The sequence below is a fragment of the Plectropomus leopardus genome, chromosome 11 (assembly GCF_008729295.1).
Source record: "Plectropomus leopardus isolate mb chromosome 11, YSFRI_Pleo_2.0, whole genome shotgun sequence".
In the NCBI taxonomy this organism is placed as follows: Eukaryota; Metazoa; Chordata; class Actinopteri; order Perciformes; family Serranidae; genus Plectropomus; species Plectropomus leopardus.
Window position 1 is genome coordinate 28,264,261 of NC_056473.1, and position 26,069 is coordinate 28,290,329.

The 26,069-nt window shown below is 38.1% G+C and overlaps 3 protein-coding genes across 3 annotated transcripts in view; 1 reads left to right on the forward strand and 2 right to left on the reverse strand.

Annotated features, from left to right (window-relative positions):
• Positions 1-8,107, reverse strand: part of c2cd5 (C2 calcium dependent domain containing 5) — a 31,623-nt gene extending 23,516 nt beyond the window's left edge. Inside the window, 8 exon segments of the mRNA XM_042495975.1 lie at positions 1,781-1,941; positions 4,256-4,493; positions 4,852-5,007; positions 5,351-5,446; positions 5,545-5,716; positions 5,873-5,959; positions 6,081-6,189; positions 7,796-8,107. Coding sequence (XP_042351909.1) covers positions 1,781-1,941; positions 4,256-4,493; positions 4,852-5,007; positions 5,351-5,446; positions 5,545-5,716; positions 5,873-5,959; positions 6,081-6,170 — 1,000 coding nt within the window. The 5' untranslated portion in view covers positions 6,171-6,189; positions 7,796-8,107.
• Positions 8,108-13,723: 5,616 nt separating this feature from the next.
• tnni1c (troponin I, skeletal, slow c) lies at positions 13,724-16,423 on the forward strand. The gene is made up of 7 exons (XM_042496108.1): positions 13,724-13,735; positions 13,830-13,868; positions 14,544-14,585; positions 14,697-14,828; positions 15,876-15,965; positions 16,074-16,256; positions 16,337-16,423. Exons 1-7 carry the CDS (start codon positions 13,724-13,726, stop codon positions 16,421-16,423), a joined length of 585 nt encoding a protein of 194 aa, XP_042352042.1.
• A 2,772-nt stretch (positions 16,424-19,195) lies between these two features.
• ldhd (lactate dehydrogenase D) lies at positions 19,196-26,064 on the reverse strand. The gene is made up of 9 exons (XM_042496109.1): positions 26,059-26,064; positions 25,725-25,866; positions 25,329-25,488; positions 24,636-24,835; positions 23,359-23,487; positions 22,402-22,529; positions 21,850-21,940; positions 20,811-20,922; positions 19,196-20,287 (listed from the first exon to the last, which is right to left on the reverse strand). The coding sequence occupies exons 1-9, from the start codon at positions 26,062-26,064 to the stop codon at positions 20,107-20,109; spliced, it is 1,149 nt and encodes a 382-aa protein (XP_042352043.1). The 3' UTR covers positions 19,196-20,106.
• Positions 26,065-26,069: the final 5 nt, after the last annotated feature.

Below are 26,069 nucleotides of genomic sequence, written 5' to 3' on the forward strand. Positions count from 1 at the left end.
GATTTATTTTTTTTGGTGGGAAAATATCATTAGTAGGAACAAAAGCAGGCTGTGAACAAATTGGAAACATGAGAGGTAATTCAGAGGTCTGAAAATGAACTACAGAGAGAAGGAAAGCAAAGAATAAGAGCATGATAACAAACATGAGTGTGAAGGAGCCATTTAGTATGTGTATTCATTTTTATACTGTTTTGTAGTTTTTTTTATGTATATACTGTAATATTTTAACAACAAGACGGTAGTATGGGTGTATTGTCTATGACGTCAAATTGGTCACAAGCGATGGAAATCAGGTATTTCATGGTGGAGGGAAAAAAATCACTTTGAGCATAGGAGGAGGAACATATGGTTTTTACTACAGCTGTACCCGCCTCAGAATGATGTCAGCTGAATCAGATTCACCTGTTCAATATGAATATTTAACAGTTTGGGTTTTTTTCTCTCCATATAACGTTTGAAAATTGATCAGGGCTCAGCAGGAAGTTTGGTGTGACAGCTGCATTCATGTAATAAAGTAAATAAGCCAGTAACAACTTTCTCAAACAACAAATTTCTCAGAAGGAGGAGACTGTATCCTATTAAGTTGCTGTGAGCTGTAAATTCACTACTTCTAAGCAGAAGCGAGAACATCATTTTATCTTGGAGCCTTAAAGTGCAGACTTTATTTCTCCTCTGTGCTGCTGCATTGCGTCCGCAGCCTCTACCAAAAAGCAGCGTGAAAGTCAAGAGCTTTTACTCTGCAGCAAAGACCAAAACGTCCCTATAAGTGCACCGCACTGCACACTGACTAGCAAAGACAGTCAGCAACGACAGCTCAACCTGTTGCAATCTCTGTGGACTGAAGGGTCTCCAACTGATAATCTGAATCTCTGACTCTCGGGGGGAGCCCTAGTTCTTACCTTAACCACAGCACAGCAAAAGCAGCAAAACAAACTTCACGTTTTCACGCATTAAGAAGGTAATCTACTCTGTCTTCACTCTGCAATAAATGGTAACAGCACTGTTTTGGACATTTACTTAATAACTGGACACATAAAGAACATTCTTTTCACCTACACAAGGGACCGACATTTCCATTTTACTGACAGTCACAGCAGAGTGAGAGCAGGAAAAGCAGCAAAAAGAGAGGCATGAAACAGGTAGAGAATATGAGAATAGATGAAGGAGAAAAAAGAAAAAAGAAAGGAGATGGAACAAGGAGGAGTGACGTCGGCTTTTGGGACTGCGGGGCCCCTCCTGAGGGGTCAGGGGAGCGGCTCTGGTGAGAAGGTTCAGGCATTTGTAGCTACACTGCATTAAAATGAGCTCAAGTTATCCTTGGGGCAGAGTTTGACCAAACTTACCTTTCCCTTAATGATTAACCATAACAGCTGCTAATGAATAAGTGGCCTTAGATCAACAAAAGCCCCTCATGAGACACAGTGCTTCCACTACAGATGACAACAACAGAGGGGCACAACTGATAAAGGGATGTGGTGAGTCTTCATACAATTAAGCTCATTGTACACCATCTAGACTTCATGTTTTTTTATTCCAATTGTGTGAAAAAAGAAGACTCACCAGGCCACTGAGGACAAGAGAGAGGATGGACACCACTAAATAAATATTTACCATATACAATAAAATAATGTTAAACTCAAACATGAAAAAAATAGAAACTAAATAAATCAAAAACAAAAAATAAATAAATAAAAAACCACCACCAGAGTAGCACCACAATGAGGTGAGGGAGAAGGGAGGGATGAGAATGGGAGAGGTGGACGGGGCCAAGTGTTCTTACCCGTCTTGGGCGTCAAACTGAGGTCTGTGTCTGATGATGAGGACTGGCGGCTGCATGGCTTGGAGGGAGAGAAGGGGGGAGGAGAGGAGGAGGTGGTGGGAAGGGCTCTGAAAGGGGTTGGCGGGCCGGAGGACGAGATCAGGTCCTCAGCAAATACCGGCCTGCCAGGAGAACATGACACACACACACACACCCATGTCAGTCACCACCTCAACCTTTGAGTGTGTGTGTGTGTGTGTGTGTGTATATGGGAGTGGGTCAGCGTTTCCAGTAAGGTGCTTGTTTTAATGTGAGATTTGTTTGCTCTCGGGGTGTGTTTGAGGTGCTACGGATGGCTGGAAATCAAAAAAGGCAAGCGGGGGAAAGGAAAAAATTAGATAAACACAAATGAAACGCACACACACGCACACAGTAAACTAAAGAAAGCAACATGGCAAAACACAAGAAGGTCAGATTCAACAGAGGATGACGAGCTGAAGCATGTGTCCCAGGAGAGTGACGCAAAGGTCAGGTGACTGTGGAGAGATCCCAGGCCCTTGCAGAAGGATGCAACTGGGAACCTGACTACCCAGACTCTATCACTGGGAAAAGACGTGACAGGTGGAGTGACTTTGGGTCTGCCTTCCTTCCTCTGTCTACACAGTAGCTTTATGCTACCAGCGTGGCTGTCAACCTACCAAATTCCAGTAAAATTATATTCACTTTTTTCCTTCCATACAAACTTTCTACTCTCTGTATTAAAAACTTCTTCTCTTTCTCTTGTATCTTTTTCCTTCCCTGCCTCTGCATACCAGTGAAGATGAGTGTGGGAACAGAGACAGAGAAGTTCTGGGACAGTCTCTGGGAGCTGCAGGCCGAATGCACTGGGCTGTTGTGGGTGGAGCGGCATCCGTGGGCAAGGGGAGACCTGGACCAATCAGCACGTGGAGGGAGGAAGACAGAGGACCGATTTGGACACAAGCAGTGAGTAACGTCCCAATCCGAATGTTGCCGGAGAGCGAGAGAGGGAGAAAGAGACGCACACAAAAACCAATACCACAACATTGCAATAGAGTGTAAAAGGAGACAAAAAAAGGAAAAGAAGTTGGTATTTACTCCCTCTCTATGCCCGATATTCCATGTAAAGCCACATCAAAGAAGCAGGATACTCATGCATAGCTCTCAGCTATAGATCTCACACAAACATACACAACAGGGATGCAAACACAGCAGAAAAATGTGACAAAGGATACAATCTCAGAGCCAATCGGCTATAGGTTTGATGATGATAACAAGTTATTTCGGGGGTTCCAGTGTAGCCGGTGGATATCTGGATGACAGATATCCACACCAACACTATATCTTCTGCGCAATGTGATTGTTTACAGTACAATTATCAACTTGAGACTTGAGAATGGAGTTGGAGTTGAGAGATGACTGATCTTCAGAAACAGATATCTGCATATGAATACAGATGCATATTTTTGAAAAAAGCAAATAAAACCTGATATCTGTTTTCAAAAGTGCTAAATAAAGATTATTGTCAATATAAATTGTCATCAGACAATAGCCGATAAGTTCTTGGTAAGCATTTCAGTCAATGCTTTCCGCCTCTTTTTCTCTCCACACAAACTGTTTACCCGCGTGCAACCAAAGACCACTCATGAAAAAGATTAGTGAATATTACTCAGCCAACAAGCCAAAACCAAAACACTTCAGGTGCAAAAATCTTGTCCTGTTGGCAACCGATTTTGCACACGTAAGCAGATATGTGTTTACAGAGTTTGGCCCAAAGAGGCACAGTGACACATTTTTAAAAATGCATCTGAACAGCCATTAACAGGAATATGTGGAGCAGCGGCAACCTTTACAAAATTACCAAAAGTTGTTTGCATCCCTGAAACACACAATCTCACACACACTGATGCACAGACAGGCTGTAAAAATGCAAAAAAAATAAAGGAGGCACACATTCACTCAACTGTAGTTATGCTTACAGTGATTAGGCGTGATCACAAGCTAACCACTCAATAGCGAGGGAGAGGACACAGAACAAAGTGAAGGAGCACACTGTTAGAGGATGAGCAGAACACATGCGATACTCACTAAAAGATGCAGCACTAGAACATGCAGAGGCAGAACGGAAAGCCATGCAAGAGCTGTCTAAAAGAGCAGACAAGGGAGGAGGGGGTTGAGGATGGCTGTGTGTGTGCTGGACATGTGTGTGTCTCAGGACATGTTGTGTGCTGTTAGTCTCATGATGCAATACAAGTGACACAAGAGACACAAACTACAGAGGGGAGTCAAAGAGTCTGAGACACACACAGGAGTAACTGCTATGCTAGACTTTACAAAGGCTAACATTTAGTACATTTTGTCCAAACGCTCTCCGTCTCATGCACACACCGAACATCTTTTCCATTCTCACAAATTTGCAATGAAACTTGCACATAAAAAGAGGCAGGGTCCATGCTTGTGTTGTTGGTTCATACTCACTCCTTTCCATCCTTTGAGGGAGAGTTGCAGGCATTGGAAGCAGGGGCTGTGTTAGGGTGCACATGTGTGTTGGTGCTGGGGGCGCTTCCAGAGCTGAGTTTGTCCAGCGTGCAGGCAGTGCCTATGGCGCGGACCACCAGGCCCGACTCCCCCTCCAGGTCAAAACACTGCAAGTAGCCCACCACTGCATTCCCGCCCATCTCCAGTACCTTAAGACCTATTTTCCTCTGCAGCTCTCCTAAGTAAGGGGATAACACATAGCCACATTAACAAGAGGGAGGCAGAACAGAGAGGACCAAATAAGGGGTTGACTGATTTTGGCTTTTCAGGGCTGATATCAATTATTAATAGTTAAATAGACCGAGAAACTGTTAGTTGGATACATTGCATTTGCAATAAAAATCTGTCAATATTTAGAATTTGCGATATAACAAACTCCAACACAAAACTCTGTTTAAATGCCTTTGAAGAATGTTTAATCATAACTGAAACTTTCACATCAAATACAGCAAATTCCTGATAATCTGTCGACCCCTAGACCAGATTATTCTTCCTACACACAAACATGAAAAGAGGATAACTGGGAATTTTCTCACCTGACATAAGTGAGATGAGCCTCTGACGGGCCTCATTGGAAGCCCGAGGAGTTCTTATACGGTCGATCCACTGATACTCTGGATCTTCATTCACCACAAGTTCCTCCACAAAGCCATGCACCATCACCGCCCTGTAGCACCGTGGAATGGATGTGGCTACCGTACAAAATCAGACAAACACCACAAAGAGTGACAGGACTTTAGATTAAATGGGAATCGTCTTATCAGCAGTCATTCCACTTTTAGCACATTTCAATAAAAGACAGTTCCTTGATTACGAATATTCAGCTGGAACTGACACAGCTTGTAATTTTGCTGATTATGGAAATGACACATTTCTGTCTGTGCACTCGTTACAAAGACATCAAAATGATGACGTCCTAAAATTAGACATTTTTAATGCCTTGCAATGTAGGCAACATCCCTTTTTACTGTCAATCTGCATTTCAAAGTGTCTTGTGAGGTATTTTTAAACTGAAAAAAAAAAAATCAGACATACTGCAGAAGAACTTGACTCCACAGGAGGACTGTCTGAAGCGGTTCAAATCATTGAAAAGCTCCACTTTGACGAGCACATTGATCTCTCCTCGGATACCTAAAAATAAATTATAGAGAAATACATTAACATGTGGAACATGAGGAAAAACACTGTGCAATAATCATGGTCAGAATTAATTTAGTTTAATACCATACCGTGGATTGTATCATAGATGGGAAACCAGCCAGAGATGACAGAGGCAGCCTCACTGCACAGCAGCGGGTCAATGTCTATGTAAACTTTCCCTATGGCATCATTGGCGCTGTAAGTGTCGTGGTCCAACACTGTGACCTGCAACGGCTCATCCTGCAAGTCTTCATCATCAACCTACACAGCAAGAGAAGAGGAAAGGGCGACAAAAGTGAGGAGAGAACACAGGTTAGGGTTTCTGAAATTTAATGCAATTCAGACACAATGTGTGATGCATTAAAATAATAATATCACAGCTTTTTGTGTGTCTAGAGGAGCTCAAAGGCCTTTTACCTCAAATTTGAACCACTCTGAGTTCCACTGTGGATTGAGGGATTTGGGACAAACGTCAGTTTTGAAAGTTGTGTTTCCAAACTTAACCTGGGAAATAAAAGGCAGAAGACACATCTTTCAAATGTCTACAATGAAATGCAAAACATAAATTATTACAGATGTTTTCATTAAAAGAGGCCACAAGCTTTGCTCTTAAACCTTCACTCACCTCTACAAAAGCATCAGTAAGGTCACTGGCTCTGTCCATGACAGGCAAGTGGCGCCCTGCCACGATTTTGGCCTTCAGTTTTCCAGGCATGATTCAGTTTTAAGTTGATCTGTAAAAAAGACATATTTATAACAATGATAGAATTGAACAGAATAGAATATACCTCATTTAGAACATACAAAATAATGATAAAATAAATATTATATGTACATAAAAAATAAAAAGTTCAACAGATTTTCAATGAGCAACATAAATTTACATTTTAAGTCTGAAAAGGAGCATGAAGAAGCAAACTGCTTGTGTAGTCCGACTCTGCTCCTGTACTACTTTAATCCATTGCTACACGATCAATCTCATAAACCAACTCTCTGCCCAAGTGTCCTTGCCACAACTACACAATTCTACAATATAATAGGGATAATACCAACACGACATCAGATATTGGCTATAAAATGAAATATCAGAACAGGCCAACATGCTGATTTCTGCCATTATCACAAAATGATATTTTAGGGGTTTTTAATGACAAAATGAACATCTGCAAAATATAAACCCTAAGTTCAAGTATTTTTCTTATTTTGCAAATTAAGGAATATTACATACACTGTAAAACATTGTATTTTATGTGTCCGTCTGTTGGTCAGCCTCACAACAAGAGTTTACATAATATGATGTTAATTCCACTACAGAAGTGACTTGACATGATCACTAAAAATAGGTGAGGGAAAAAGTGCATATATCAATATTAGCATCCCTTATGAGCCAAATGAGCTGTTATATATTGGCACATCGGATTTTGGCTAAACAAAATCCCTAATATATAATCAACTAGATCAAAAAATGAAAAACAAACAAAAGAAGAAAAACAGTAATATCACCATTATTATGCTTTACATTCCCACTCCTTTTTTCTGTACCTTGCAAAATCTTTTTAGACTGATGGATATTTTTACTTTGTTTGACTTCTTCCTCAAGTCCATTCCACAATTACAGAAATAGATTTACACCTAATTGTAAGATTGGTGCGAGCACATCATTTTTTCAGATCACATTTTCCTCTTAAGTAATAACCACCTTTTCTCTCCAGTTATTTTGCACATTGCCAGGAGGAAGATTATTTCTTGATTTGTGCATTATTTGTGCAGTCTTAAACTCCACCACACCCATGAATTTCAATGCATGTGCATTTTTAAAAATAAGTTATTAATGTGTTTCCACCATTGTTTACAATGCTTATGGCTCTTTTTTGTAGCATGCATAATAATTATAGGGTGCTTGTAAATACATCAATTGCTTTTTAACCGACACCTGGAGTCACTAATAACAGTGAAGACTGAAGACAGAGCCACTTAACTACATGGACATATGTTGTTGACAGTAAGGAGAGCCCCCTCCCCTATTAACTAACATGTTATTAGCTAATAAACTAGCTTGCTTCAGCTAAACTAAAATTTAACGCTTCCAGTTTAGCTCTAAATGCACCAATGACTTGGTTCAAAGTTACCGTTTGTGGACACGACAGCAACTGACAGTTAGCTAGTTGATGTTAGCGGAGCAAGGCTAGCAAGAAAAGCCACTTAGGTTAACTGCATTGCAGTCAATCTCTTTAGCGCTACCTGATCGGCCATGTTTTTACAATCGCACAGCAAAGCCAGCAACTATGTTAGCAGCTATATTATCGTGTTAACTCCCAGTGCAAACCGTGTCGTCCTTACCAGTGCTACAGTATCAACACACAGCTGTCACAGCGGCAGCGGGCTCGTTTTACTCGGACATTTTTACGGTTGACAGCCCGCAGTTCGTCTGACATCCGTGTATCTCCCATAACACGAGACGCTCAGTCCCGAGCAGGAAGGTGTCGTACAAGGTAGAAATTCATCCGCTTGATATTGCGGCTGAATAGATGAAGCTGTGCGGGTGAAGTTACGAGCGACTTATCGAGTCATTTCATATATCGCTGGTTAGCGCGCAATGCTAACAGCTAGCTGCTGCTTGATAAGGATACAGCTCGTGATGAATGAGTTTTCATAGCGTGTGTTGCCTTCAGGTGCACCTCGTACACTCGGGCTTCAATTTATGACGCTACATCTATGTTCCTCAGATCAGAAATATAACCAACAAATAAACCTTTAAACAACAACTCGAACTAGAAAAAATAAAAATATATATACATTTGATTCTAATAAGCATCAATAGTAGATTTTTGCCTGTTAAATTGTATTTCACGCAGCTACGCCCTACTTTAATTTTAGTTTTCCCAGATTACCTAAAGGCATCATTATAGTTTGTCTTGGACATGCGCAAAATCAACAACCTGGTGCCACTACATCCTCCAGGTGATACTGGTTGAAAGCGCTCACCTTTTTTTAATGTATATAATGTCTCTGTGTATAGTTTTATTGTACAGTCATGTTTCAAGCTATATGTATGTGTTTGTTTATTATTATTTATTTGTAGTGTAACAGACATGAATACATTTGTCTTTTTTGTAATCATTTAAACATTGTTGTGTTTATGTGCTGATATGTGTATATTGTTGCTGTTTTTTGTTTGTTTCCTTTTTTATTTCTACGATGGTTGTGTTGTTATGTTTTTTTTCTTCATATGATGTTTGACTGATCCAAAGACTTAAATAAAAACTTGACAAAAATGACAAAATAAGGTCACAGGGGTGCTGAATGAGAGGCAGGGTTCACCCTGGACAGGCCACCAGACTATCACAGGACTGACACATAGAGAGAGATAAACAGTCACACTCACATTCACACCTACAGTTAACCTAATCTTCATGTCTTTGATTGTGGAAGGAAGCTGAAGGACACGGAGAAAACCCACACTGACACAGGAACAACATGCAAATTCCACACAGTTAAGGTTCAAACCTTAAACACTCTTGCTGTGAGGCTACAGTGCTAACCACGGCACTGCTGTACATAAAAAAATAAAATACATGCATACATTTAGGGGTACAGCACACTTTCCTCACAATATCAACCGTTTATGTCCTTTATCTTAGCCTTGCATTTCCAGAGCACCTTCAATGTCAACACTTTTTACAAATTAAAAAAACATCTCCCAAATATTGGTCTAGTACAGGGGTAGACAACCTGTGGCTCTGGAGCCACATGTGGCTCCTTAGTCCCGCTCTAGTGGCTTCCAGTGGCTTTGACACAAAAAAAAGAAATCATGGAGATTAATTTTTTTCACATTTTAATTTTTTCTGTTTTTTTTCTGTTCTAGGTCTAAATAAATGCTTCCATTTTTCCTTTTTAGAAAACCCACAGAATAATTGAATTAACTTAACTAAAATTTGTGTCATATGTCTATGGTCTGACGCCTTTCTTCTAAATTTGCCAAACCTCAATGACGGTGGCTTGTCTCGAGTTTCCCTTGCTAGGCTAGTTATGTACTACAAATCCAAAAGTCTCGGAGGAAAATAGAAAATGTAACAGTGTTTAAAAAGACTGAGAGACTGTAGAGCAGCCATATTGTTGTAAAACGTATTAATAAATACTTATTTAGACAAATAATGTTGATAGACTTATTTAGACCAAATAGGCTGTGTTACGTTAAGTATAAGGCTCAATTATGTTTTGCGGCCCCAGACAGGTTTCTAAAATTATTTTTGGTCTATTATTTGTTTTTTTTTCTGTTTTTAAGCATCAAATTAATCACATATTATCTGATGATACCTTAGACTGACTGGGTCCAACTCACATTTTTCCAGTAACATGCAACTGAGCGCCTCACCCTTAGCAAACATAGGCCAGTAATCTGTGTATTTTCTCATTTTTTCTCATTGGGAAGAGATCCCACAGGGTATTGCACAGGGTGCTCTCTGGAGAGGTGCTGGCTGAGGCGTATTTGTCATGAAGTACTCTAACGCTGAGCCGGGTGTTGTATGGATTTGTCTGAATTAAATCACAAAGCCGACAAATTGTCGCCTCTGTCCACAGGGGGGAAGTCAGACCATAGGTTAGTGTTTTTGGTCTGTATGTATCTATGAAGACAAATGTCTGTGCCATCCCTGGTACTATTGAAAGAGAGTCATCACTCAAGATTTAGTTACACATGTACGACCACCTGAATGTGTTAATGTAAAGACCTCCTTTCACCTGGATCCATTTTAAAGGTTACATTTTTCCGTAGCTTTTTAACATTTCTACTCACTATAAAAAAGGAGTTGTGGATCCCAAAATAGATCAAGTGTAAAAGTTGCATCACATGCCGTCTGGTGCAGTTACACTGAACCTGCCGCTATTTAAAACACAACATGCTTTTGTTCACGTATGCCCACAAAACATGTCACCACTCCGACAGACATAAGCATGTCAGGGGCAGCTGACAACATCAAGGTCAATGGTTTCAAGCCTTTTAACTGGTTCAGAGCACATTTATTTTCCAAACTCAATAAAAAAAAACATTTTAATGGTGGATTTTACTCTGAATACACTCATAAATCATTGCTATTTTTTTTCTTGATTAGGATGCTTATTTTAATTTTTGTCCATTTCGATGGATGAAGAATCTGAATGCAAAATGATAATAAAAATGACAATAAATTATCTTATCAGACTTTTTCTCAACAAAACATATAAGATTATTAGATTTTTGTGAATAATTAACATAAATCAATCAAAAGTGATGTTTTAAAACACAGTTTTTATTGTTTTTGTCATTATGATTCAAAATATCCTCAATTTCTGAAATATCTCCTGAAAATAGTACGTGGAAAACCTCCAGAGATTAATATTCTGTGAACATAATCGATTTGCTGCATTAAAAGCTGACTGTTTCATTAAATTATCAAATCTGAACAATATTTCCTTGTCTAAACAGTATTTCCCCTTTTCATTTTCCAATGACACTCGGATCCACTGTCCTTTCCAATGAATCAGTATTTTTGGGAAAAATCCAGAGTAAAAGCCCAAATTCTTTAATGATATTTTAAAATGTATAAGCAATATAACTCCTCATGTTTGCTTTCAACACAGTTTGAAATTATGCACATTATTAATATGATTAATTGACTGAAACATGCCTTGAGCTTCCTCCTTTCCTCAGGGTCAACAGCTCTTTAAAAAGGGGGCGTGTCTCCACTGCAGTCCACTTTAGATGATGTCAAACACTGTGATTGGCTTACAGACATCCCATCAAATAAATCTGTGCTTTTTGGTGGTGTCAGATGACACTAATCATAGATCTAGACTTCCTAAAAAAGTTATGTCCCTTGGGAATGGATGGGGGATGTAAACGGGTCGTAGGATGGTGACAGCTATGTGCCATAAAAACTTTAAATATATAATAAACACTGAACCAATGTTTCTCTCTGCATTATTTACATTTTAGCAGACACACAGGCTATGACCCAAATTTAGCCTCATGCATGTGAATGTGGTGACGACAGAGCAGACATTTATGACATGCTTTCCCGGTAATCCCACATAAACCTGTAAACATCCTGTCAGAAATGAGAAAATTATTGTTTTAGTGAATAGCACTGTCACCTCACTTCAACAGAAAAGTCCTTGGTTTGTGTTTGTTCCCACAGTCCAAGATGTAACTGCAGGTGCAGGTGTAACACGTGTTAGTGTATATTTGAAATATATATGTTTATCAGAATCAGAAAGACTTTATTGATCTCTGGAGGGAAATTGTGGTTCATTAGTCGCTCCAATGTGAAGCATAGAGAATTATAAAGGTAGAAATAAGTATCAGCACAAAGTATGTAACAATCTAAAATCTAAAATAAATAAAACAATTAGCACTGGTGTGTAAATATTTAAAAATAATCAATATCTATAATGTGCTGAGTGTGTAAAGTGAGTAAAAATAGAAAACTTGTGCCTTATGCTACAATGCAATATATAAACTTGTGTGTGTAAAGTTAGAAATTTAAAATATTAGGAGCAGAGGTGACAACTCAAGTCATGTGACACGAATTCACAAATTTGATGACTTAAGACCTCAATTGAAACTGATTTTTATTCAAATGACTTTAACACCACAGACTCGTGACTTCACTTGGACTTTTGACATGAAAATACTTGATACCAAAGCACCAACAAGTATATTATATAAAAAAGTATACAACAAATCCATGTATTTTTCCTTTACTATTCGAATCAGTTAATATTAACTCTTTTCATTCCCAGCAAGTCAACACTTAATTTCCAATCCAACAGCATCCAGTCAAGAAGCAGGAGAGAGCCATGAAGAACTAAAGTTATTTTAGTGACTGTCAGATGAAAAAAAATAATTTCTGACTGAGAGGTGGGCGGTGCCACGAGGCCAGATATCAGAGTGTTTAGAAACAGAAGAGACGTCTCACTATGTCCTTTTTTCAAGGTACCAAAGATGTCTTACTGACAGAATAGTTGCTGCTGTTGAATAAAGTCTGCTCTCAAAACCATTTAGATTTCTCTGGATAAAACAGCAATAAAACAAATATTGCCATTCAAAGCAATTTTTTTCATGGACAGCATTTGATGATAATTTTGTTAAAAATCAAGCCATTTTTTTTAAGAAGCATAATGTGGCTGTGTAGTTATCAGCTATGAGTGATGTGTAGTTATAAACTAAAAGCCATACTTGAGTAAAAGTTCAGATTTGTTTCCAGAAAGGAAAGAGGTTAAAGTCGCCTATCATTTGAGTAAAAGTCCTAAAGTATCTGATATTTACTATACTTAAGTAGCAAAAGTAATTTTGTGATTTTAAATGTACTTAAGTATTGAAAGTAAAAGAAAAGGTAAATGTTGTTAATCAAAAATTAAGCAGTTAGAATTCTGAGAATTATGAAGTGTATTTCTTTGTAACATGCATCACCTTAAAAATTGAACTTACATTAAAATTGAAGAAAAACATGGTCTTTTTTGGCAATTTAAAAGGTTTAAAGAACAAATACACTTTTTCCTTTCCTCCCATTCCTTTATTTGCCTGTCCCCTCCATCCTTCCTCCCTTCCTTCCCTATTTTGTAGAAGTAATTAACATGTTTAAGGGAAATGTAAATTATATATATCATAAATGTATATATCATAATTAGGAAACGTAGTGGAGTAAAAGTTAAAGTTGACAGAAATATGCATGCTAAAATAAAGTACAAATACTCAAAAGCAGGTAATAAGACAGTAGGACAGAGATGTGAAAATAAATATTGGGTTCAAACATGCAGCTGCAAAGAGACAGGAAGCAGCTGGATGTCATTTTTACTGCTACACAAGGAGGGAGTGGTCATCTCTACACTTTTTTTAAGCCAGAGGATTTAGTGGAGTGATTCATCTTCTTTGTTGGGGATCTTTGGTGCACAAGTCCCACATATAAAAGCCAAATGCTGTTAAATGCCATTCTGGTTTCATACTATTCTGATACTGGAGGGGCTATTTCCTGCTTATCACTGGACTATTTCTTTCTTTTTTTTAACTTCTTTTTCAAATCTAACAGCATCCTAATTATTTCTTGCACACGGCTGCAACAATGTTTAACGAGTAAGTTCTGTCATCACACAATTTTAAGCATTTTACAGTATTTTTTCTAAACGTTTTTCCAGTGTTTATTGGCCTGTGAGGTATTTTTGTCTCGGGAAAATAACATTGTCTTTTGTATTCTTGTGTATCTGTGATTTCTCTGGTCCAACAAATTCCACATGGCCGTCACAGTGATGTAAGTCACATGTCTTACTGTACTGTCTAACCTTAATAACAGAGACAGAGTTTGATTTAAACTCCTTTTCTTTATTCCTTTCTCCTCAGTATGAACCACCCTCCATAGGGCCCAAGGTAGAGGCAAAGGTAGTGTACTCATTGTTCATCTTATTTTAAAAATATGTTAATGAATAATGGTGCCATATTGCTGACCTGTTGTTTTGAGTTTGCATGTTTCAGCTTCTCTGGGAGAAAACAGTATTGCAAAGTAAAAATATAAAGAAATAACAATAAAATAAAAAATGTGTGCTGTATTATATTGACGAATAAATTATAATTGTCTTCTTTACAAAGCTCACTAATACAAAGAAACAATGATAGGCCTATTTAGGATTAAACTTTAAGTTTCTCACTCTCTTTCTCAATCAGTGTTAATAGTTAATAAGTTGCTTTCATTTGATCTTACCTGGTCTGTAGGTACATAAATCCTCACTATAAATGTCAAGTAAACTAAAGTTTGTTGTGCTCTTTTGTTCAGTGTCATATGTATGTATGTCAGATGTATTTATGCATGTGCAAGGTAAGGAGACATTTATAAACTGCTGCAGTCTAATGAGATAGACATAAGATACATCGTAAGTCAAAGTAACGTTGTCAAGCCACATATGTGAGCAGCTGTTCTAAAAAGAGGTACCAGTAATTTAGTAAAACTATGAACCTATCTGAACTAACTTGCAATTTTTCTGACAAAAGGTATATTTAAATTGTATTATAACAGATTAAATGTCATGTGCAATGTGTAATATTTTGTGTTATTTTCAGCCCAAATCCAAGATTTCAGCCTCCCGGAAGCTGTCACTGAAGGTAAACTCATGACCTTACAAACTGTACACCCATCTGTCGTTATGATTTTTCATGCAACACCCCGAAAAATTTTAATGTGATTAATTTCCATGTTGATTTTGATATATCCAGATCCTCTTGCTGGCTCGAGCAACAGAGGAGCTGGAGGCTGAGAAGGTTGCGAGAGAAGAGGAGAAAGTTCGCTACCTGGGAGAGAAGCTTCCACCGCTGCAGCTCATCGGTTTAAACATGGAGGAGCTGCATGTGAGACGGTTATAGCCCTAATACTAACCTATCAAGATTGAAGGGTATGACCCTTTACAGGCCCCAGCAAGAAAAAACAATTGTATTTTTTTTGTCCTCGGGGCTATAATAACAACAAGCAATCTTTTTCTTTTTTTTAAACAGACCCCATAGTTTTTGATATTGACCTAATGGTTTAGATGGCCTGGTGTAATACAGAGAAAAAGTCAAAATTAGAGCAAAATTACTGTAACAATGGTTGTAATATGTTAGCATACCAACATATTTATATTTGTGACCATGGAATTAGTAGTATTACTGGTATTATTATTATTTCCACTCATATTTAAGATTACAGTGCTTTGAAAATGTCACAGAAATGGTGAAAAAGGAAAAACACACTGACATAATTTCTTTCGCCGAATATATAACAGAATAACATAATATATATAGTATTAACAACAGTGAACTTTCATCCTTTTTTTATTTCATAAAAAAATGTTAATTTATTGTCTTAGCATCCCTACTTTTACCATAAAAGGCCAATTGGTAATCATTTAGCAAAACATGGTTTTAGAAAGTAAAAAATCATATTTTTTTCCATTGTAGATATAATAGATAACATTAAATGTATATTTAACAACAATAAATCATCATAAGAGAATTAATATTTTAGAAATGATTTTAATTTCATTAGCGTAGCTTCGCTAACTTCACCATAAAAGGCCAAATCGACCGTTCGGTGGGGCGTATTTTTTAAAAACTTATTTGACCTTATTAGATTTTAATATTTTGTACCACCACACAAAGCTCTCATGTCTGGAGTGATTTTTCTTGTTTCTAACTTCCTGGCAGGCAGACTCAGACACAGCGACATCCAGTGGATGTTTTTGGCATAACATACTTTCACCGAATGGTAGAGACAGTTGAATAAACACATTTTTCAATATTTATTTAAAATGTGTTCTACCAAATGGCTCATCAGGATTTTAAAGATATAAACATAATTATGTGTCTTGTTTCTGTACTGAAACATAATGTGTACCTTTGTTTGCTTTTATTTTTTAGCAACTCTGTAAGGAGATCCATGAAAAGATTGATATCGTGGATGAGGAGCGATATGATTTTGAAGCCAAAGTCATCAAGAACAACAGAGATGTAAATTCATGCAGCATGAAACATCAGATTTACATGATTGACATTAAATAAGTCCATCAAGAGAAAGAATCTTAAAGTCTCCAGCTAAGCTTTTCTCACCGTCTCCAGATCCACGAGTTGAATCTAAAGGTTCGCGACCTCGGAGGGAAGTTCAAGAAGCCGGCGCTGAGGAAGGTGAGAGTGTCAGCAGATGAGATGCTGAAAGCTCTCTTTGGATCCAAAAACAAGGGCTCCATGGACCTGAGGGCAAACCTCAAGTCGGTAAAGAAAGAGGACATCAAACAAGAAAAGGTACGCCTAACCATGCTGACAAATTTAAAATGTTTTAAAGGAAAAACCTGACGGTCTGTATGTGTGTTTTGATACATCAGGAGCTGAACATGGAGGTGGGTGACTGGCGTAAGAACGTGGAGGCCATGTCCGGTATGGAGGGCAGGAAGAAGATGTTTGATGCATGATGACAGGGAGTACGAACCGATACCGGTACAATAAATGAAAAACGAATACATAATGTGAAAAAAAAATGCTGCCCTTGTCTTGGCAGAAGTGTAGAAATACACACGACTCTGAAGTCACTGCAGTTTTTATTTTGTTCTTTGTAAAACAGCGCTGTGAATACACAGTATATTATTGCCTGGTGATGCTGTTATGAACATGAGTATCAGAAATTTGTATAATTTGCTTCCCTTTGATTCACTTACACATATTCATGATAGATTTAAAGCAAACACACAAAATCAAGGCAGTAATCATGTAATATTTTCCCACAGTATATTGACAAAAAAAAAACCACATTTTTTTTACCACACAGGGGCATTTGTGGGGAGTGGCCTGAAATCTAATTGGCCATCCCAGGCACCACCCCATTATGATTGGCTATCTGCCCTGTCAGTTTGAACTGTTTGCCAAGTACCAAATTTTCGATTGGTGCAATTCAGTCTTAAACCCGAGAGGCAGTAATGTGCCAGAGTGTTTGGCCTGACTAAACTCCATAAAACTGTTAAAAAGTTTCACACCGGCTTATTTATTTTTAATTTGGCACTTAAATTTTGTTGCCACTTTATACTTGCTATTGTACTATTTACTTTTGGAGGGGCAATTAATTTTAATAAAGTATGGAAGCTTAATTTTACATTTGTGTGGTGTCACTCTGTTATGTTGTGATTGGTATGTCTGTTTGTCTTTTAAACTAAACCATAAAAAGGAATGAAAGACACTCCAGTGTTAGGAATTAAAGTAGGTATGGGTAATGGAGACAAAAATGGTTAAATGTTGACATGTGCGCCCGACATGTGTTTAATTGGGCCACCCCAATAAAAAGTCTGGACACGCCACTGCTGCCACAGGCAACCACACACTGCTGATCAAAATAATCATTAGCAAATGTAATTGTAATCACAAATAAACTTAACAAATTGCCATTATTATTAATACTAGTTCTATGACTACAGTGTAGTGGAGTTTTACATGTGGTTTGTCTAAGTGGTGTTGCAGCAGAACAAAGCTGACAGGCAAATTCATACAGTTAATGTCCTTTTTTAACATTATATTTGTCACAAAGCCCACATGAAGATGTTTTTCATTTATTGCATATCTGTATACTGCATAGCTGTACTTGCTTATGATAAATCATATAATATAGTAGGTAAAAAGTTGTCAATTTTTTTTTTTTTTCTAGAGGGGACCCCTCTCGCAGATTTGGTCCCTGACATTGCTGACTTCATGGCCAAGCCTTTCGTAAAGTACAGTAACAAAAAGTAGCCTCTGAGCTGATACTGCAGAGCAGAACATTTCTACAGCCAGTAGTTTTTAAGTATTGTTAATAATCCTTCAGGTATAACACTGAATTTTGTGTGTGAGTGCAACAGACTTGACATTGTCCTTTTACAAAGTTATTAAAGGGTGTTGCTTTTGTTTTTCATGTGTCTTCAGTGAGCTATGCCATTGACTTACAGTGACAAAGCATATTTTATGTCAGTGCGAGGATATACTTAGCCTCTCCTCTTTGACTGGAATGAATTCCTCTCCGACAATAACAGTAAATATGGTCACGCGTGGTATAGTAGCCGTCCTTGGACTGACATCGGAGAACACTAGTAAGACAATGGAGGGGTGACAACATGGAGACATTGTTCATGAGCATCTGTGAAAATAAAGCATGTGTGGATGCCATTGTGCAGTCAGACTGTTATTTCTGCTGTGTAGAGCGTTTTTATCACCATTTTAAAGCTTAAAATGGTCCTCGTACAACACAGCTGCACAGCGTCGCCCCACACTTGCGTTTCTCTTAAAACGTCTTGTTGAGAAAATGATACTTCTGCCAGTTGGTGTGTGTGCTGTTGTGAAACTGCTGAATGAAGGCTGCATATACTTGTGTATGCAGCTCATGTTAGCCAGCCTGTGTTAGGGCCGTTATCCCTAACACACCTTATGGAGAGTTTACCACATGCTATATTTTTATACCACACATTTGAATACCCTAAAAAAACGAACATTTTAAATATCTGACTTTTCTGTTTTGGCTGATGTCTCTGTGTGGAGGAAGCATAAAAGTTACACCTTCCTCTAAAATCACCCACAGTGGGCCAGAAAACCTTACTTCCCAGATTTTGAGTGAAATGATGAAGTGTAATACAATGAGGGTTGCGGCGGTATGGCTGAGTGAATATAAACACAGTGTCAACATTGTCTGAAATGTCACCCCAGAGGTATGACACCTAATAAATCACATAAATTACAGCTGGTTTTGTCTAAGTAAATAAGTCTTAATTAACCCTTAGGGACTGCTTGCATGATTATGCATTTTTGTTTGATCTTGGAATTTAAAGCTCAGCTCCTACAGTAAGTCCAAAATACACTATGTAAACAAAACTGTTACATTCATACTGTTAAGTGCAAAAAAATGCGTCATTGAAACCCATTCAAACTGCAATTTTTGACTCCACAGTCATCAAAGCACAAAACATGCACTGTATTTTTTCTGGGTGTCATTCTGGGCTTTTGCTGTGGAATTTGTGATTTTTTACTATTTTTCCATCTGATGATGTCATTTTTTAAAACTATATTAGGCAAATGGAGAACATACACACTTTTTCTAATAGGTGCACTGTCACAATGTTACTGCAAATCATTGACATACTCCTAGGCTGTGATAAGAAAAGAAAAGAATATACTTAGCATGTAGTATATTGAAAATCCTTTTTTTTTTCATTTAAAAAGATAGTGGCATCGTGACAAAAACCTGGCATTTGAATGGTTAAAACTCATATCGGAAATTATTTTTATAGACTCGTTTGATTTTGAATACATTTCAGGGGGCCTGGAGAAAATAATCAAATAATTAAAAAATAGAGAAGACGAAAAAAGATTCTGAATTCTGAAAAAATAAATATGATTTCTGTTAAATATCTTTGTTTTTGTTTCCTCTTAAGCTTCGTTTTTTAACCAGAGCCCCAGCTAGAAAACAGCTGATGTAAAAGACAATGGACGCACTTTGAAAAAAAGCACGTTATAATGCCTGATTAGAAACTATAGTGCTGACTGGAACATAGAGCTTTAGCCAAAACACAAGAATTAAATTATTTACTAATGGAGGGAATGGATGATTTTTTCTTTAAAATATACTAACAGATCAATATATTACCACACATACCATAACTAAGAATAATACACAAAAAGCACATAAACTCATTGAATTAAATTAAATTAAATAACTGGGTCATGATTTCTATAAAGACATACTGCTGTTGAGTTTTGCAAATGTATTGTTTTGCAGCTTTGAGCCCCACAAGCTGTGTGCCATCTACTTCCATTATACTGAAGAGACCAATATCTTCAACACTTGGCAACTCACACCAAAATAACCTAAATTAAAAGATAACACATTGGGTTAAGAAGAAAAATATATAGTTTGGATTTTGGAGAACTGTCCCTTTGGTGCCGACATGATGCACACCAACAATAAAACCATCAGATTTATGTACAATCTCACACATCCCACATTACATAACAGTGTCTTTACACTGACAAATACTTTATGTGCAATATGCTCTAAAAATGCCATTTCATTGTGATCATCAACAGTGAGCAGATCACGAGGAGATTCTCTGATTTAAGTGACTTTCCCTCAGACTGAAGATCTTTACAGTTCCCTCGGCTGGAGAATTTTCCCGGGATTCATCAGGTTTTTTGGGTCGAGGGCATCCTTGACTCTCTGCATGACCTGGACTGTCATGGGTCCCATCTCCTCACACAGCAGTGCTCTCTTCCCTAAGCCCACTCCGTGCTCCCCTGTACACGTACCGTTCATGGCCAGCGCTCGCCTGGAGGGAAAACAAACATCGATCACTGCCTTCTTAACATGTTTTTGAAAGAAAGTAAACCGATTTGCTCAAGTTTCAAAGGGTTAATGTAGGTAAATACATACCGTATCTGTGTATTTAGATTCTGACAGTCAGCAGTGTTTTCTTATTTGGGATTTGTTCACAGAATCCACGTACACTAAAAAGCACCCTTGCACACATTTTGTACCAACATGTCTGTGCAGAATAATGATTTATTGTGTTTTTTTCCCCAATTCTACAGTTGTAGAATATCATAGGATTTATAAAATACATTTTTTACATTTACACTATTCTTTAATAATTGTTTTGATTAATTTACAAAAATGAAACCTAAAAGATGAGAGGTTTTGGAGAAAAAATTCAGAGCTGCAGCCCCAGAGGCCAACCACCCTCACTCCACCACGGCAGTTAATTAAGCAAAGACGAAAATATTCTTGAACAGGATCCCAATGTAACTAAACAAAACGTGAGCATTAGTTTATCGGTATCAGAGACACATTACCTGGCCAGTCTCTCCGTGAAGAGGTGGACCCTGCGCAGCTCCTCGGGGTCATTGGGATCCACCACCATAAGACAGTGGAAGTTACCATCACCCACATGACCCGCTATAGGACCTGAGAGGAAGGAAGATAGCATTCACACTCATTTCACAGGAAAACACACAATTTTTATTTTACTTTCTTTTTCTTTCTTATTTTATAACTGGCTGTGGAAACTGCGAACAGCACTGTACACTGTGTGCTAAAGCTTAACGGCCTTCTCTGTCCGTATGCAGACTCTCACATTGATTGTTTTTTGTATATAAGTCTACTTGAGCTGGTTCTCTCTTATTTGTGCACGTGTAAAAAACAAAAATCAACGTGGCCTGCACTCTCACAGTATTCTCTTGATGTTGGTCCCCGAGGTTCGCACAGACTTTGGCAAAAAAGCTTTTGAATATGCCGCCCCGTCCTCGTGCAATAACTCACATAAGGACCTGAAACTGACTGAGCTGATTGCTATGGGGGAATTTCAGTCACTTTTAAAAGATGAAAAAACAGCACTCTTGGTCAATGTGATAGCTACTCGAAATCTCACTGAAATCAAAAATTGCTCGTATTAATGTATTTGACTGTTCTGTGTTTCATTTGAACTGGAAGTTACACTTGCTTTTTGTAATGTGTGACGGTGTTATTTGTCTTTATTGTTGTATTTATGCAGCCCTCTTTGCCAGATCTCCCTTGAAAAAAGAGATTTTTAAATCTCAGTCTTTTGCCTGGTTAAATAAAGGATATATATTCTATCCCCTCTCTTGCATTAAATACAACTGTCTTTCTATTTTGTTTTGTAATATAATTTGCAAGATAATGCACGTTAAAGCAACAATATTTAACTGTTTGATGAAGAATATTCATGACTCTCAGATTATTTGTGAACATTGAAGACAGCTGAGGGCATGTGCCCTTTTCTATCAATGAAAAAACTATTCAAGGTTCCACAATGTAAAATTTACATTTACTTCATGGTAACGCCACAAAGATTATTGTCTGCAGTTTACTCACCTGTAAGTCTGTTCTCAATCAGGTCCTCCTTTGTTTCCACTATAATTTGAGGCAGACGAGACAGAGGGACACACACATCTGTAGCGTAGGCCTGTGGGACAAACACACACCACCACACACACGTACACTATGACGGATGAAAAAGGTCACAGAAAACAAGATGCAGTTGACGTGGGGGTCTACGGGGACTTTCTCTGTTTTCGAGGCGGCCTCAAGTGGCCATTAGAAAAACGGCAGTTTTTGGCACTTCCTCGTTGGCTTCATTTTTCAGCCCTGGAGGAGTCGCTGGTGTTAGGACTCACACTTGTGTACTTGTACTAATCACACATAGATGGACACACATACACACACATACGGGACTTTTAATAAATAACTACATCAGCGTATGTATGTGTGTCTTGTCTTATGTCACAGTGGGAATGGACACCTTGTCGGGCATTATAGGGGTCAGCAGTTATCCTAAGACTCCTTATTTTTGGTGTAACACTCATTCGCTGATGGTGTAAAACTGCTGATTTGTCCACAGCTGAAGTGGCAGACGACTGTCTTTACCTTACAGCCGGGTCTGAGAGCCAGAGCAGCGTACCAGGCGTCATGACGAGCTTTCCACAGCCGGTTACGTGTTTCTGCATCTCTAGCCCACTGAAAATCGGAACCTCCGTTACTCTGAGTGATGTACTCTGTCGAAACACACACACACCAACATCTGTTTAGTTTTGCACCTGCAGAAGAGGGTCAATTATTGCTAACTACTCTAACTTTCTCAGAGCCTAAAAAGGCCACATTATGTATCTGATTTTGGAGAAAATTTGCTATTTTACAAGAGCTCAGAAATCTTAAGCTGTATAGCAAACTTTTTTAACCTACATAAAAAAAAAAAGAAAACCATTGATACTGCAGTCTTGTAATACTGATCCCTTATTATGAGTGGGTTACCTGCTTTTTTTTGTAATTTTCTACTTGTTTTTTCATTATTTGTTATTTCTGTTTTTTTGTATTTTGAATTTTGTAAATCTCTCTTGTTTTATTTTGTGTCCCACCTGCTATCATCACATTGACTTTGTTTATATGTACTTGTATATTGTGTGTGCGACTGATGTTATTCTGTTTTATTGTGTTTTTTGAATGGCGCAGTGGGGATGGGGCTTTGTAGCAGCAGAAACATTAGATGGGTGTATCTTTATTACATCAGTGATAAACTGTATTTGTATGATTTTAAATACTAATGAAACATATTTGATAGTATTTGATTCTTATTTATGCACATATTTTTTTATCCAATGGAGTGCTATTGATTAGAATATTATTGATTTTTTTTTTCTTGTATTTATTTATATCATCATTTAATTGTATCTGAGGCTTTGGCAATATTGTTTTATAAACATTCATGCCAATAAAGCAAATCGAATTGAAATTGAAGAATTCAAAAGACCTTGAGCAAAAAAAAAAAAAAAAAAGCAATAAATAAATCCATGATTGTTTTTGCTTGTGATGTATGCACTCACACACCGGTTGTGTTGACCTGCTCCTCGAGGCTTTGCTCCGAGCCGTGAAACTCCAGGAACAGGGTCGGGGTCACGGGGTAGGACAGAGAGCTGAACCTGTTGCACGCATCAATCATCACATCATCCAGAAACTCTGGATCAAACACATTCACACAATCACCAAGACAAATGTCAGTACTGGAGATCATTCTTCTGACTTCTGCCGCTTCATGGGGAAATACATATTTCCTAATTGCCAATAAGTGATACTGATTCTATGTTTGGACGATTATCAAGTCAGAATCAGCAGAGGGAGGCGTGTAGAAAAAGATGTTGTGGATAAATAATATATTAATTCCAGGCAACCAGAGAAACGATCACATGAAGTGTTAACATTTTTATTAAATATTTTCCTAAAGTTTTACACCTTGTCCTGATTGGCTCAGTCTCCTCTGATTGCACATGAACATGTTTATTCGGATTATTAGAGGGATATCTGTGTAACACTCTTAAATAAAAACCTCAGTGTGATGATTATTCTTCCTCTTTTACTTGGCTTTTCTGCAAAATGCACAGACATGGTGGTACATCGTTACACATTTCTGCTCAGCTCTGCTTTAAAGCACTACGGTACAATACATATGTGTCCTGTCTGTTTACTTCTGACTCCCTCTTGTGGCTTAAAGTGGTAACAACACTCCACTATGCCTGAGCGCTGACAGCCAGAGCGCAGAGTATTTTTTCAGGTATGGCCTCTTTTTTGAACTTCTATTGCCTCTAACACATTAACACCTTTTCAGTCTTCATAGATAGTTATCACTGGAAAATCTTATGCTGTAAATCTGACGACTCTGTCGAACACCAGGGACCTATGCAAACCGCCAGGAGGCCTTTATTGTGAAGCAGCTCCAAGAGGTGCAGAGTTAGAGGATTTGTGAATGTAATTTGAAAACTTGGTTTTGTGTGTGCAGTTTTGGGAAAAAGGTGGAAGGTTTCAGGAAATGTGTCTTTAGAAATTATGAAAAGCAGGTCAGTCCTGTATGTGCTAAAATGCACTATAATGCACACGTTTTATCATTTATTGTTTTCTGTCTTGTCTTGTAGCTTCTTTGTTCCTTTTTATTTTTTTTCTTATCTTTCTATTCCTATCTTTAGAGAATATATTTTATGTTAATGTATTGTCTGATAAAATGAAAAAACATAAAGTGTTAAAAAAAAGAAAAGAAATTGTGAAAAGCTGTAACTGTCTGATGGAAAAGGTGCAGTTATCTGCTGGGAGGGTGTTTGGTGGTATGTCCTCACCAATGCGAGCGATGGGTACTCCTCCTTGTAGGATCTGCACTGTGCTGTCCACAGCAGCCTGCACAGAGGGAAACGAGCACACAGCCGACACCATGGCCTCTGGGATGCCGTACAGGCGCAGGGTAGTCTTAGTGATGATTCCCAGGGTGCCCTCTGAGCCCACAAACAGGTTTGTCAGATTGTAGCCTGCTGCCGTCTTCCTTAGGACAGATAATGACAGAGAAGAAAGGTGTAAGATGCACTAGGCAAAAATGAATATATGTGGGCGTGAACAAGGTTCCTACAGCTTAAGGCAAGTACTTAAGACTTCATTAATACCTCTCGAAATGAAATTTAAGACCAATTTTCCAAAAGCAAAACTGAAGAAAAAAAGCATTAATTGACATTGATTACTTGGGGTTAGGACAAATATTTATTGCACCATAAAACATCACTTTTTTGTGTCGTTAATGTGAAAAGCATTCATTAAATTGTATTTTTATTTTTGAATTACCAATTATTTGAGATTTTATACTGTAAAGTCAGAAAAAACAGATTCATAAAATCCCAAACCCCACGTCTTTGCATTTTTAGGAAATATTGATTGAAGACATTTTTACAGCAGTTAAGGCCTGATTTTTAAAGTAATGATTTTAATGCCTTTTAAGACTTTTTGAGGATCTGCAGGAACCCTGGCGAATGGCTAATGTGTACCTGGGGCGTCGGCCCTTCCCGGCCGTGTGTATGATAGTCCCATCAGCCAGCACAACCTCCAGGTTTACAACGTTTTCCCTCATAGTTCCATAACGCACTGCGTTGGTACCTGACGCACTGGTGGCAGCCATACCACAAAGAGACGCATCAGCCCCAGGATCTGAGATAATGACAGCACATCAGCAGTGCTCCCTAAAATATTTTCACAAAATGAAAATCTACAACAATCCTCACACATGTTTCAAAACAGTGTTTGATCTAAAATTCAAAAACTAAAAATTACCTTCAACTTTTTAACATTTAACCTGGTTTTAAATGCTGGCGTGAGCAGTCTTTTCCTGTCTTCTACCTACTGCACTACTGGAAAATACTGAAGAAAATACAGAGAAAACTGACCAACAGGAAACCACAGGCCGGTGTCTCGCAGGTAGGCATTGAGGGCTTTCCGAGTCACACCGGGCTCCACTGTCACGTTAAAATCCTCCTGGTGGAGATCCAGAACCTGGTCCATGCTCCTCAGACTGAAGCACACACCACCCTGAGGGCAGGAGAAACAAACATGTCAACGTACAGTACACGTATGCGTGTATGTATGTATTAAATTTCCCATCGTACTGCAGTTACAGTTAAAAGCTATTACTCAGCAATCTAGATACATACTGTAATTCATTTTTTTTCATTCAGTGGTGTTGTTTGGCCTGTGTATTCAATATATGTATATGTATTATACATACATATATA

Excerpts from the sequence above, each read along its gene's own strand:
- tnni1c (XM_042496108.1), top strand. Across the intron at positions 14,829-15,875 it reads TAAACATGGAGGAGCTGCAT|CAACTCTGTAAGGAGATCCA; the intron begins GTGAGACGGTTA and ends TTTATTTTTTAG. Across the intron at positions 16,257-16,336 it reads AGGACATCAAACAAGAAAAG|GAGCTGAACATGGAGGTGGG; the intron begins GTACGCCTAACC and ends TTGATACATCAG.
- ldhd (XM_042496109.1), bottom strand. Across the intron at positions 22,530-23,358 it reads GGAGCAGGTCAACACAACCG|AGTACATCACTCAGAGTAAC; the intron begins GTGTGTGAGTGC and ends GTGTTTCGACAG. Across the intron at positions 21,941-22,401 it reads CTCTCAGACCCGGCTGTAAG|GCCTACGCTACAGATGTGTG; the intron begins GTAAAGACAGTC and ends TTTGTCCCACAG.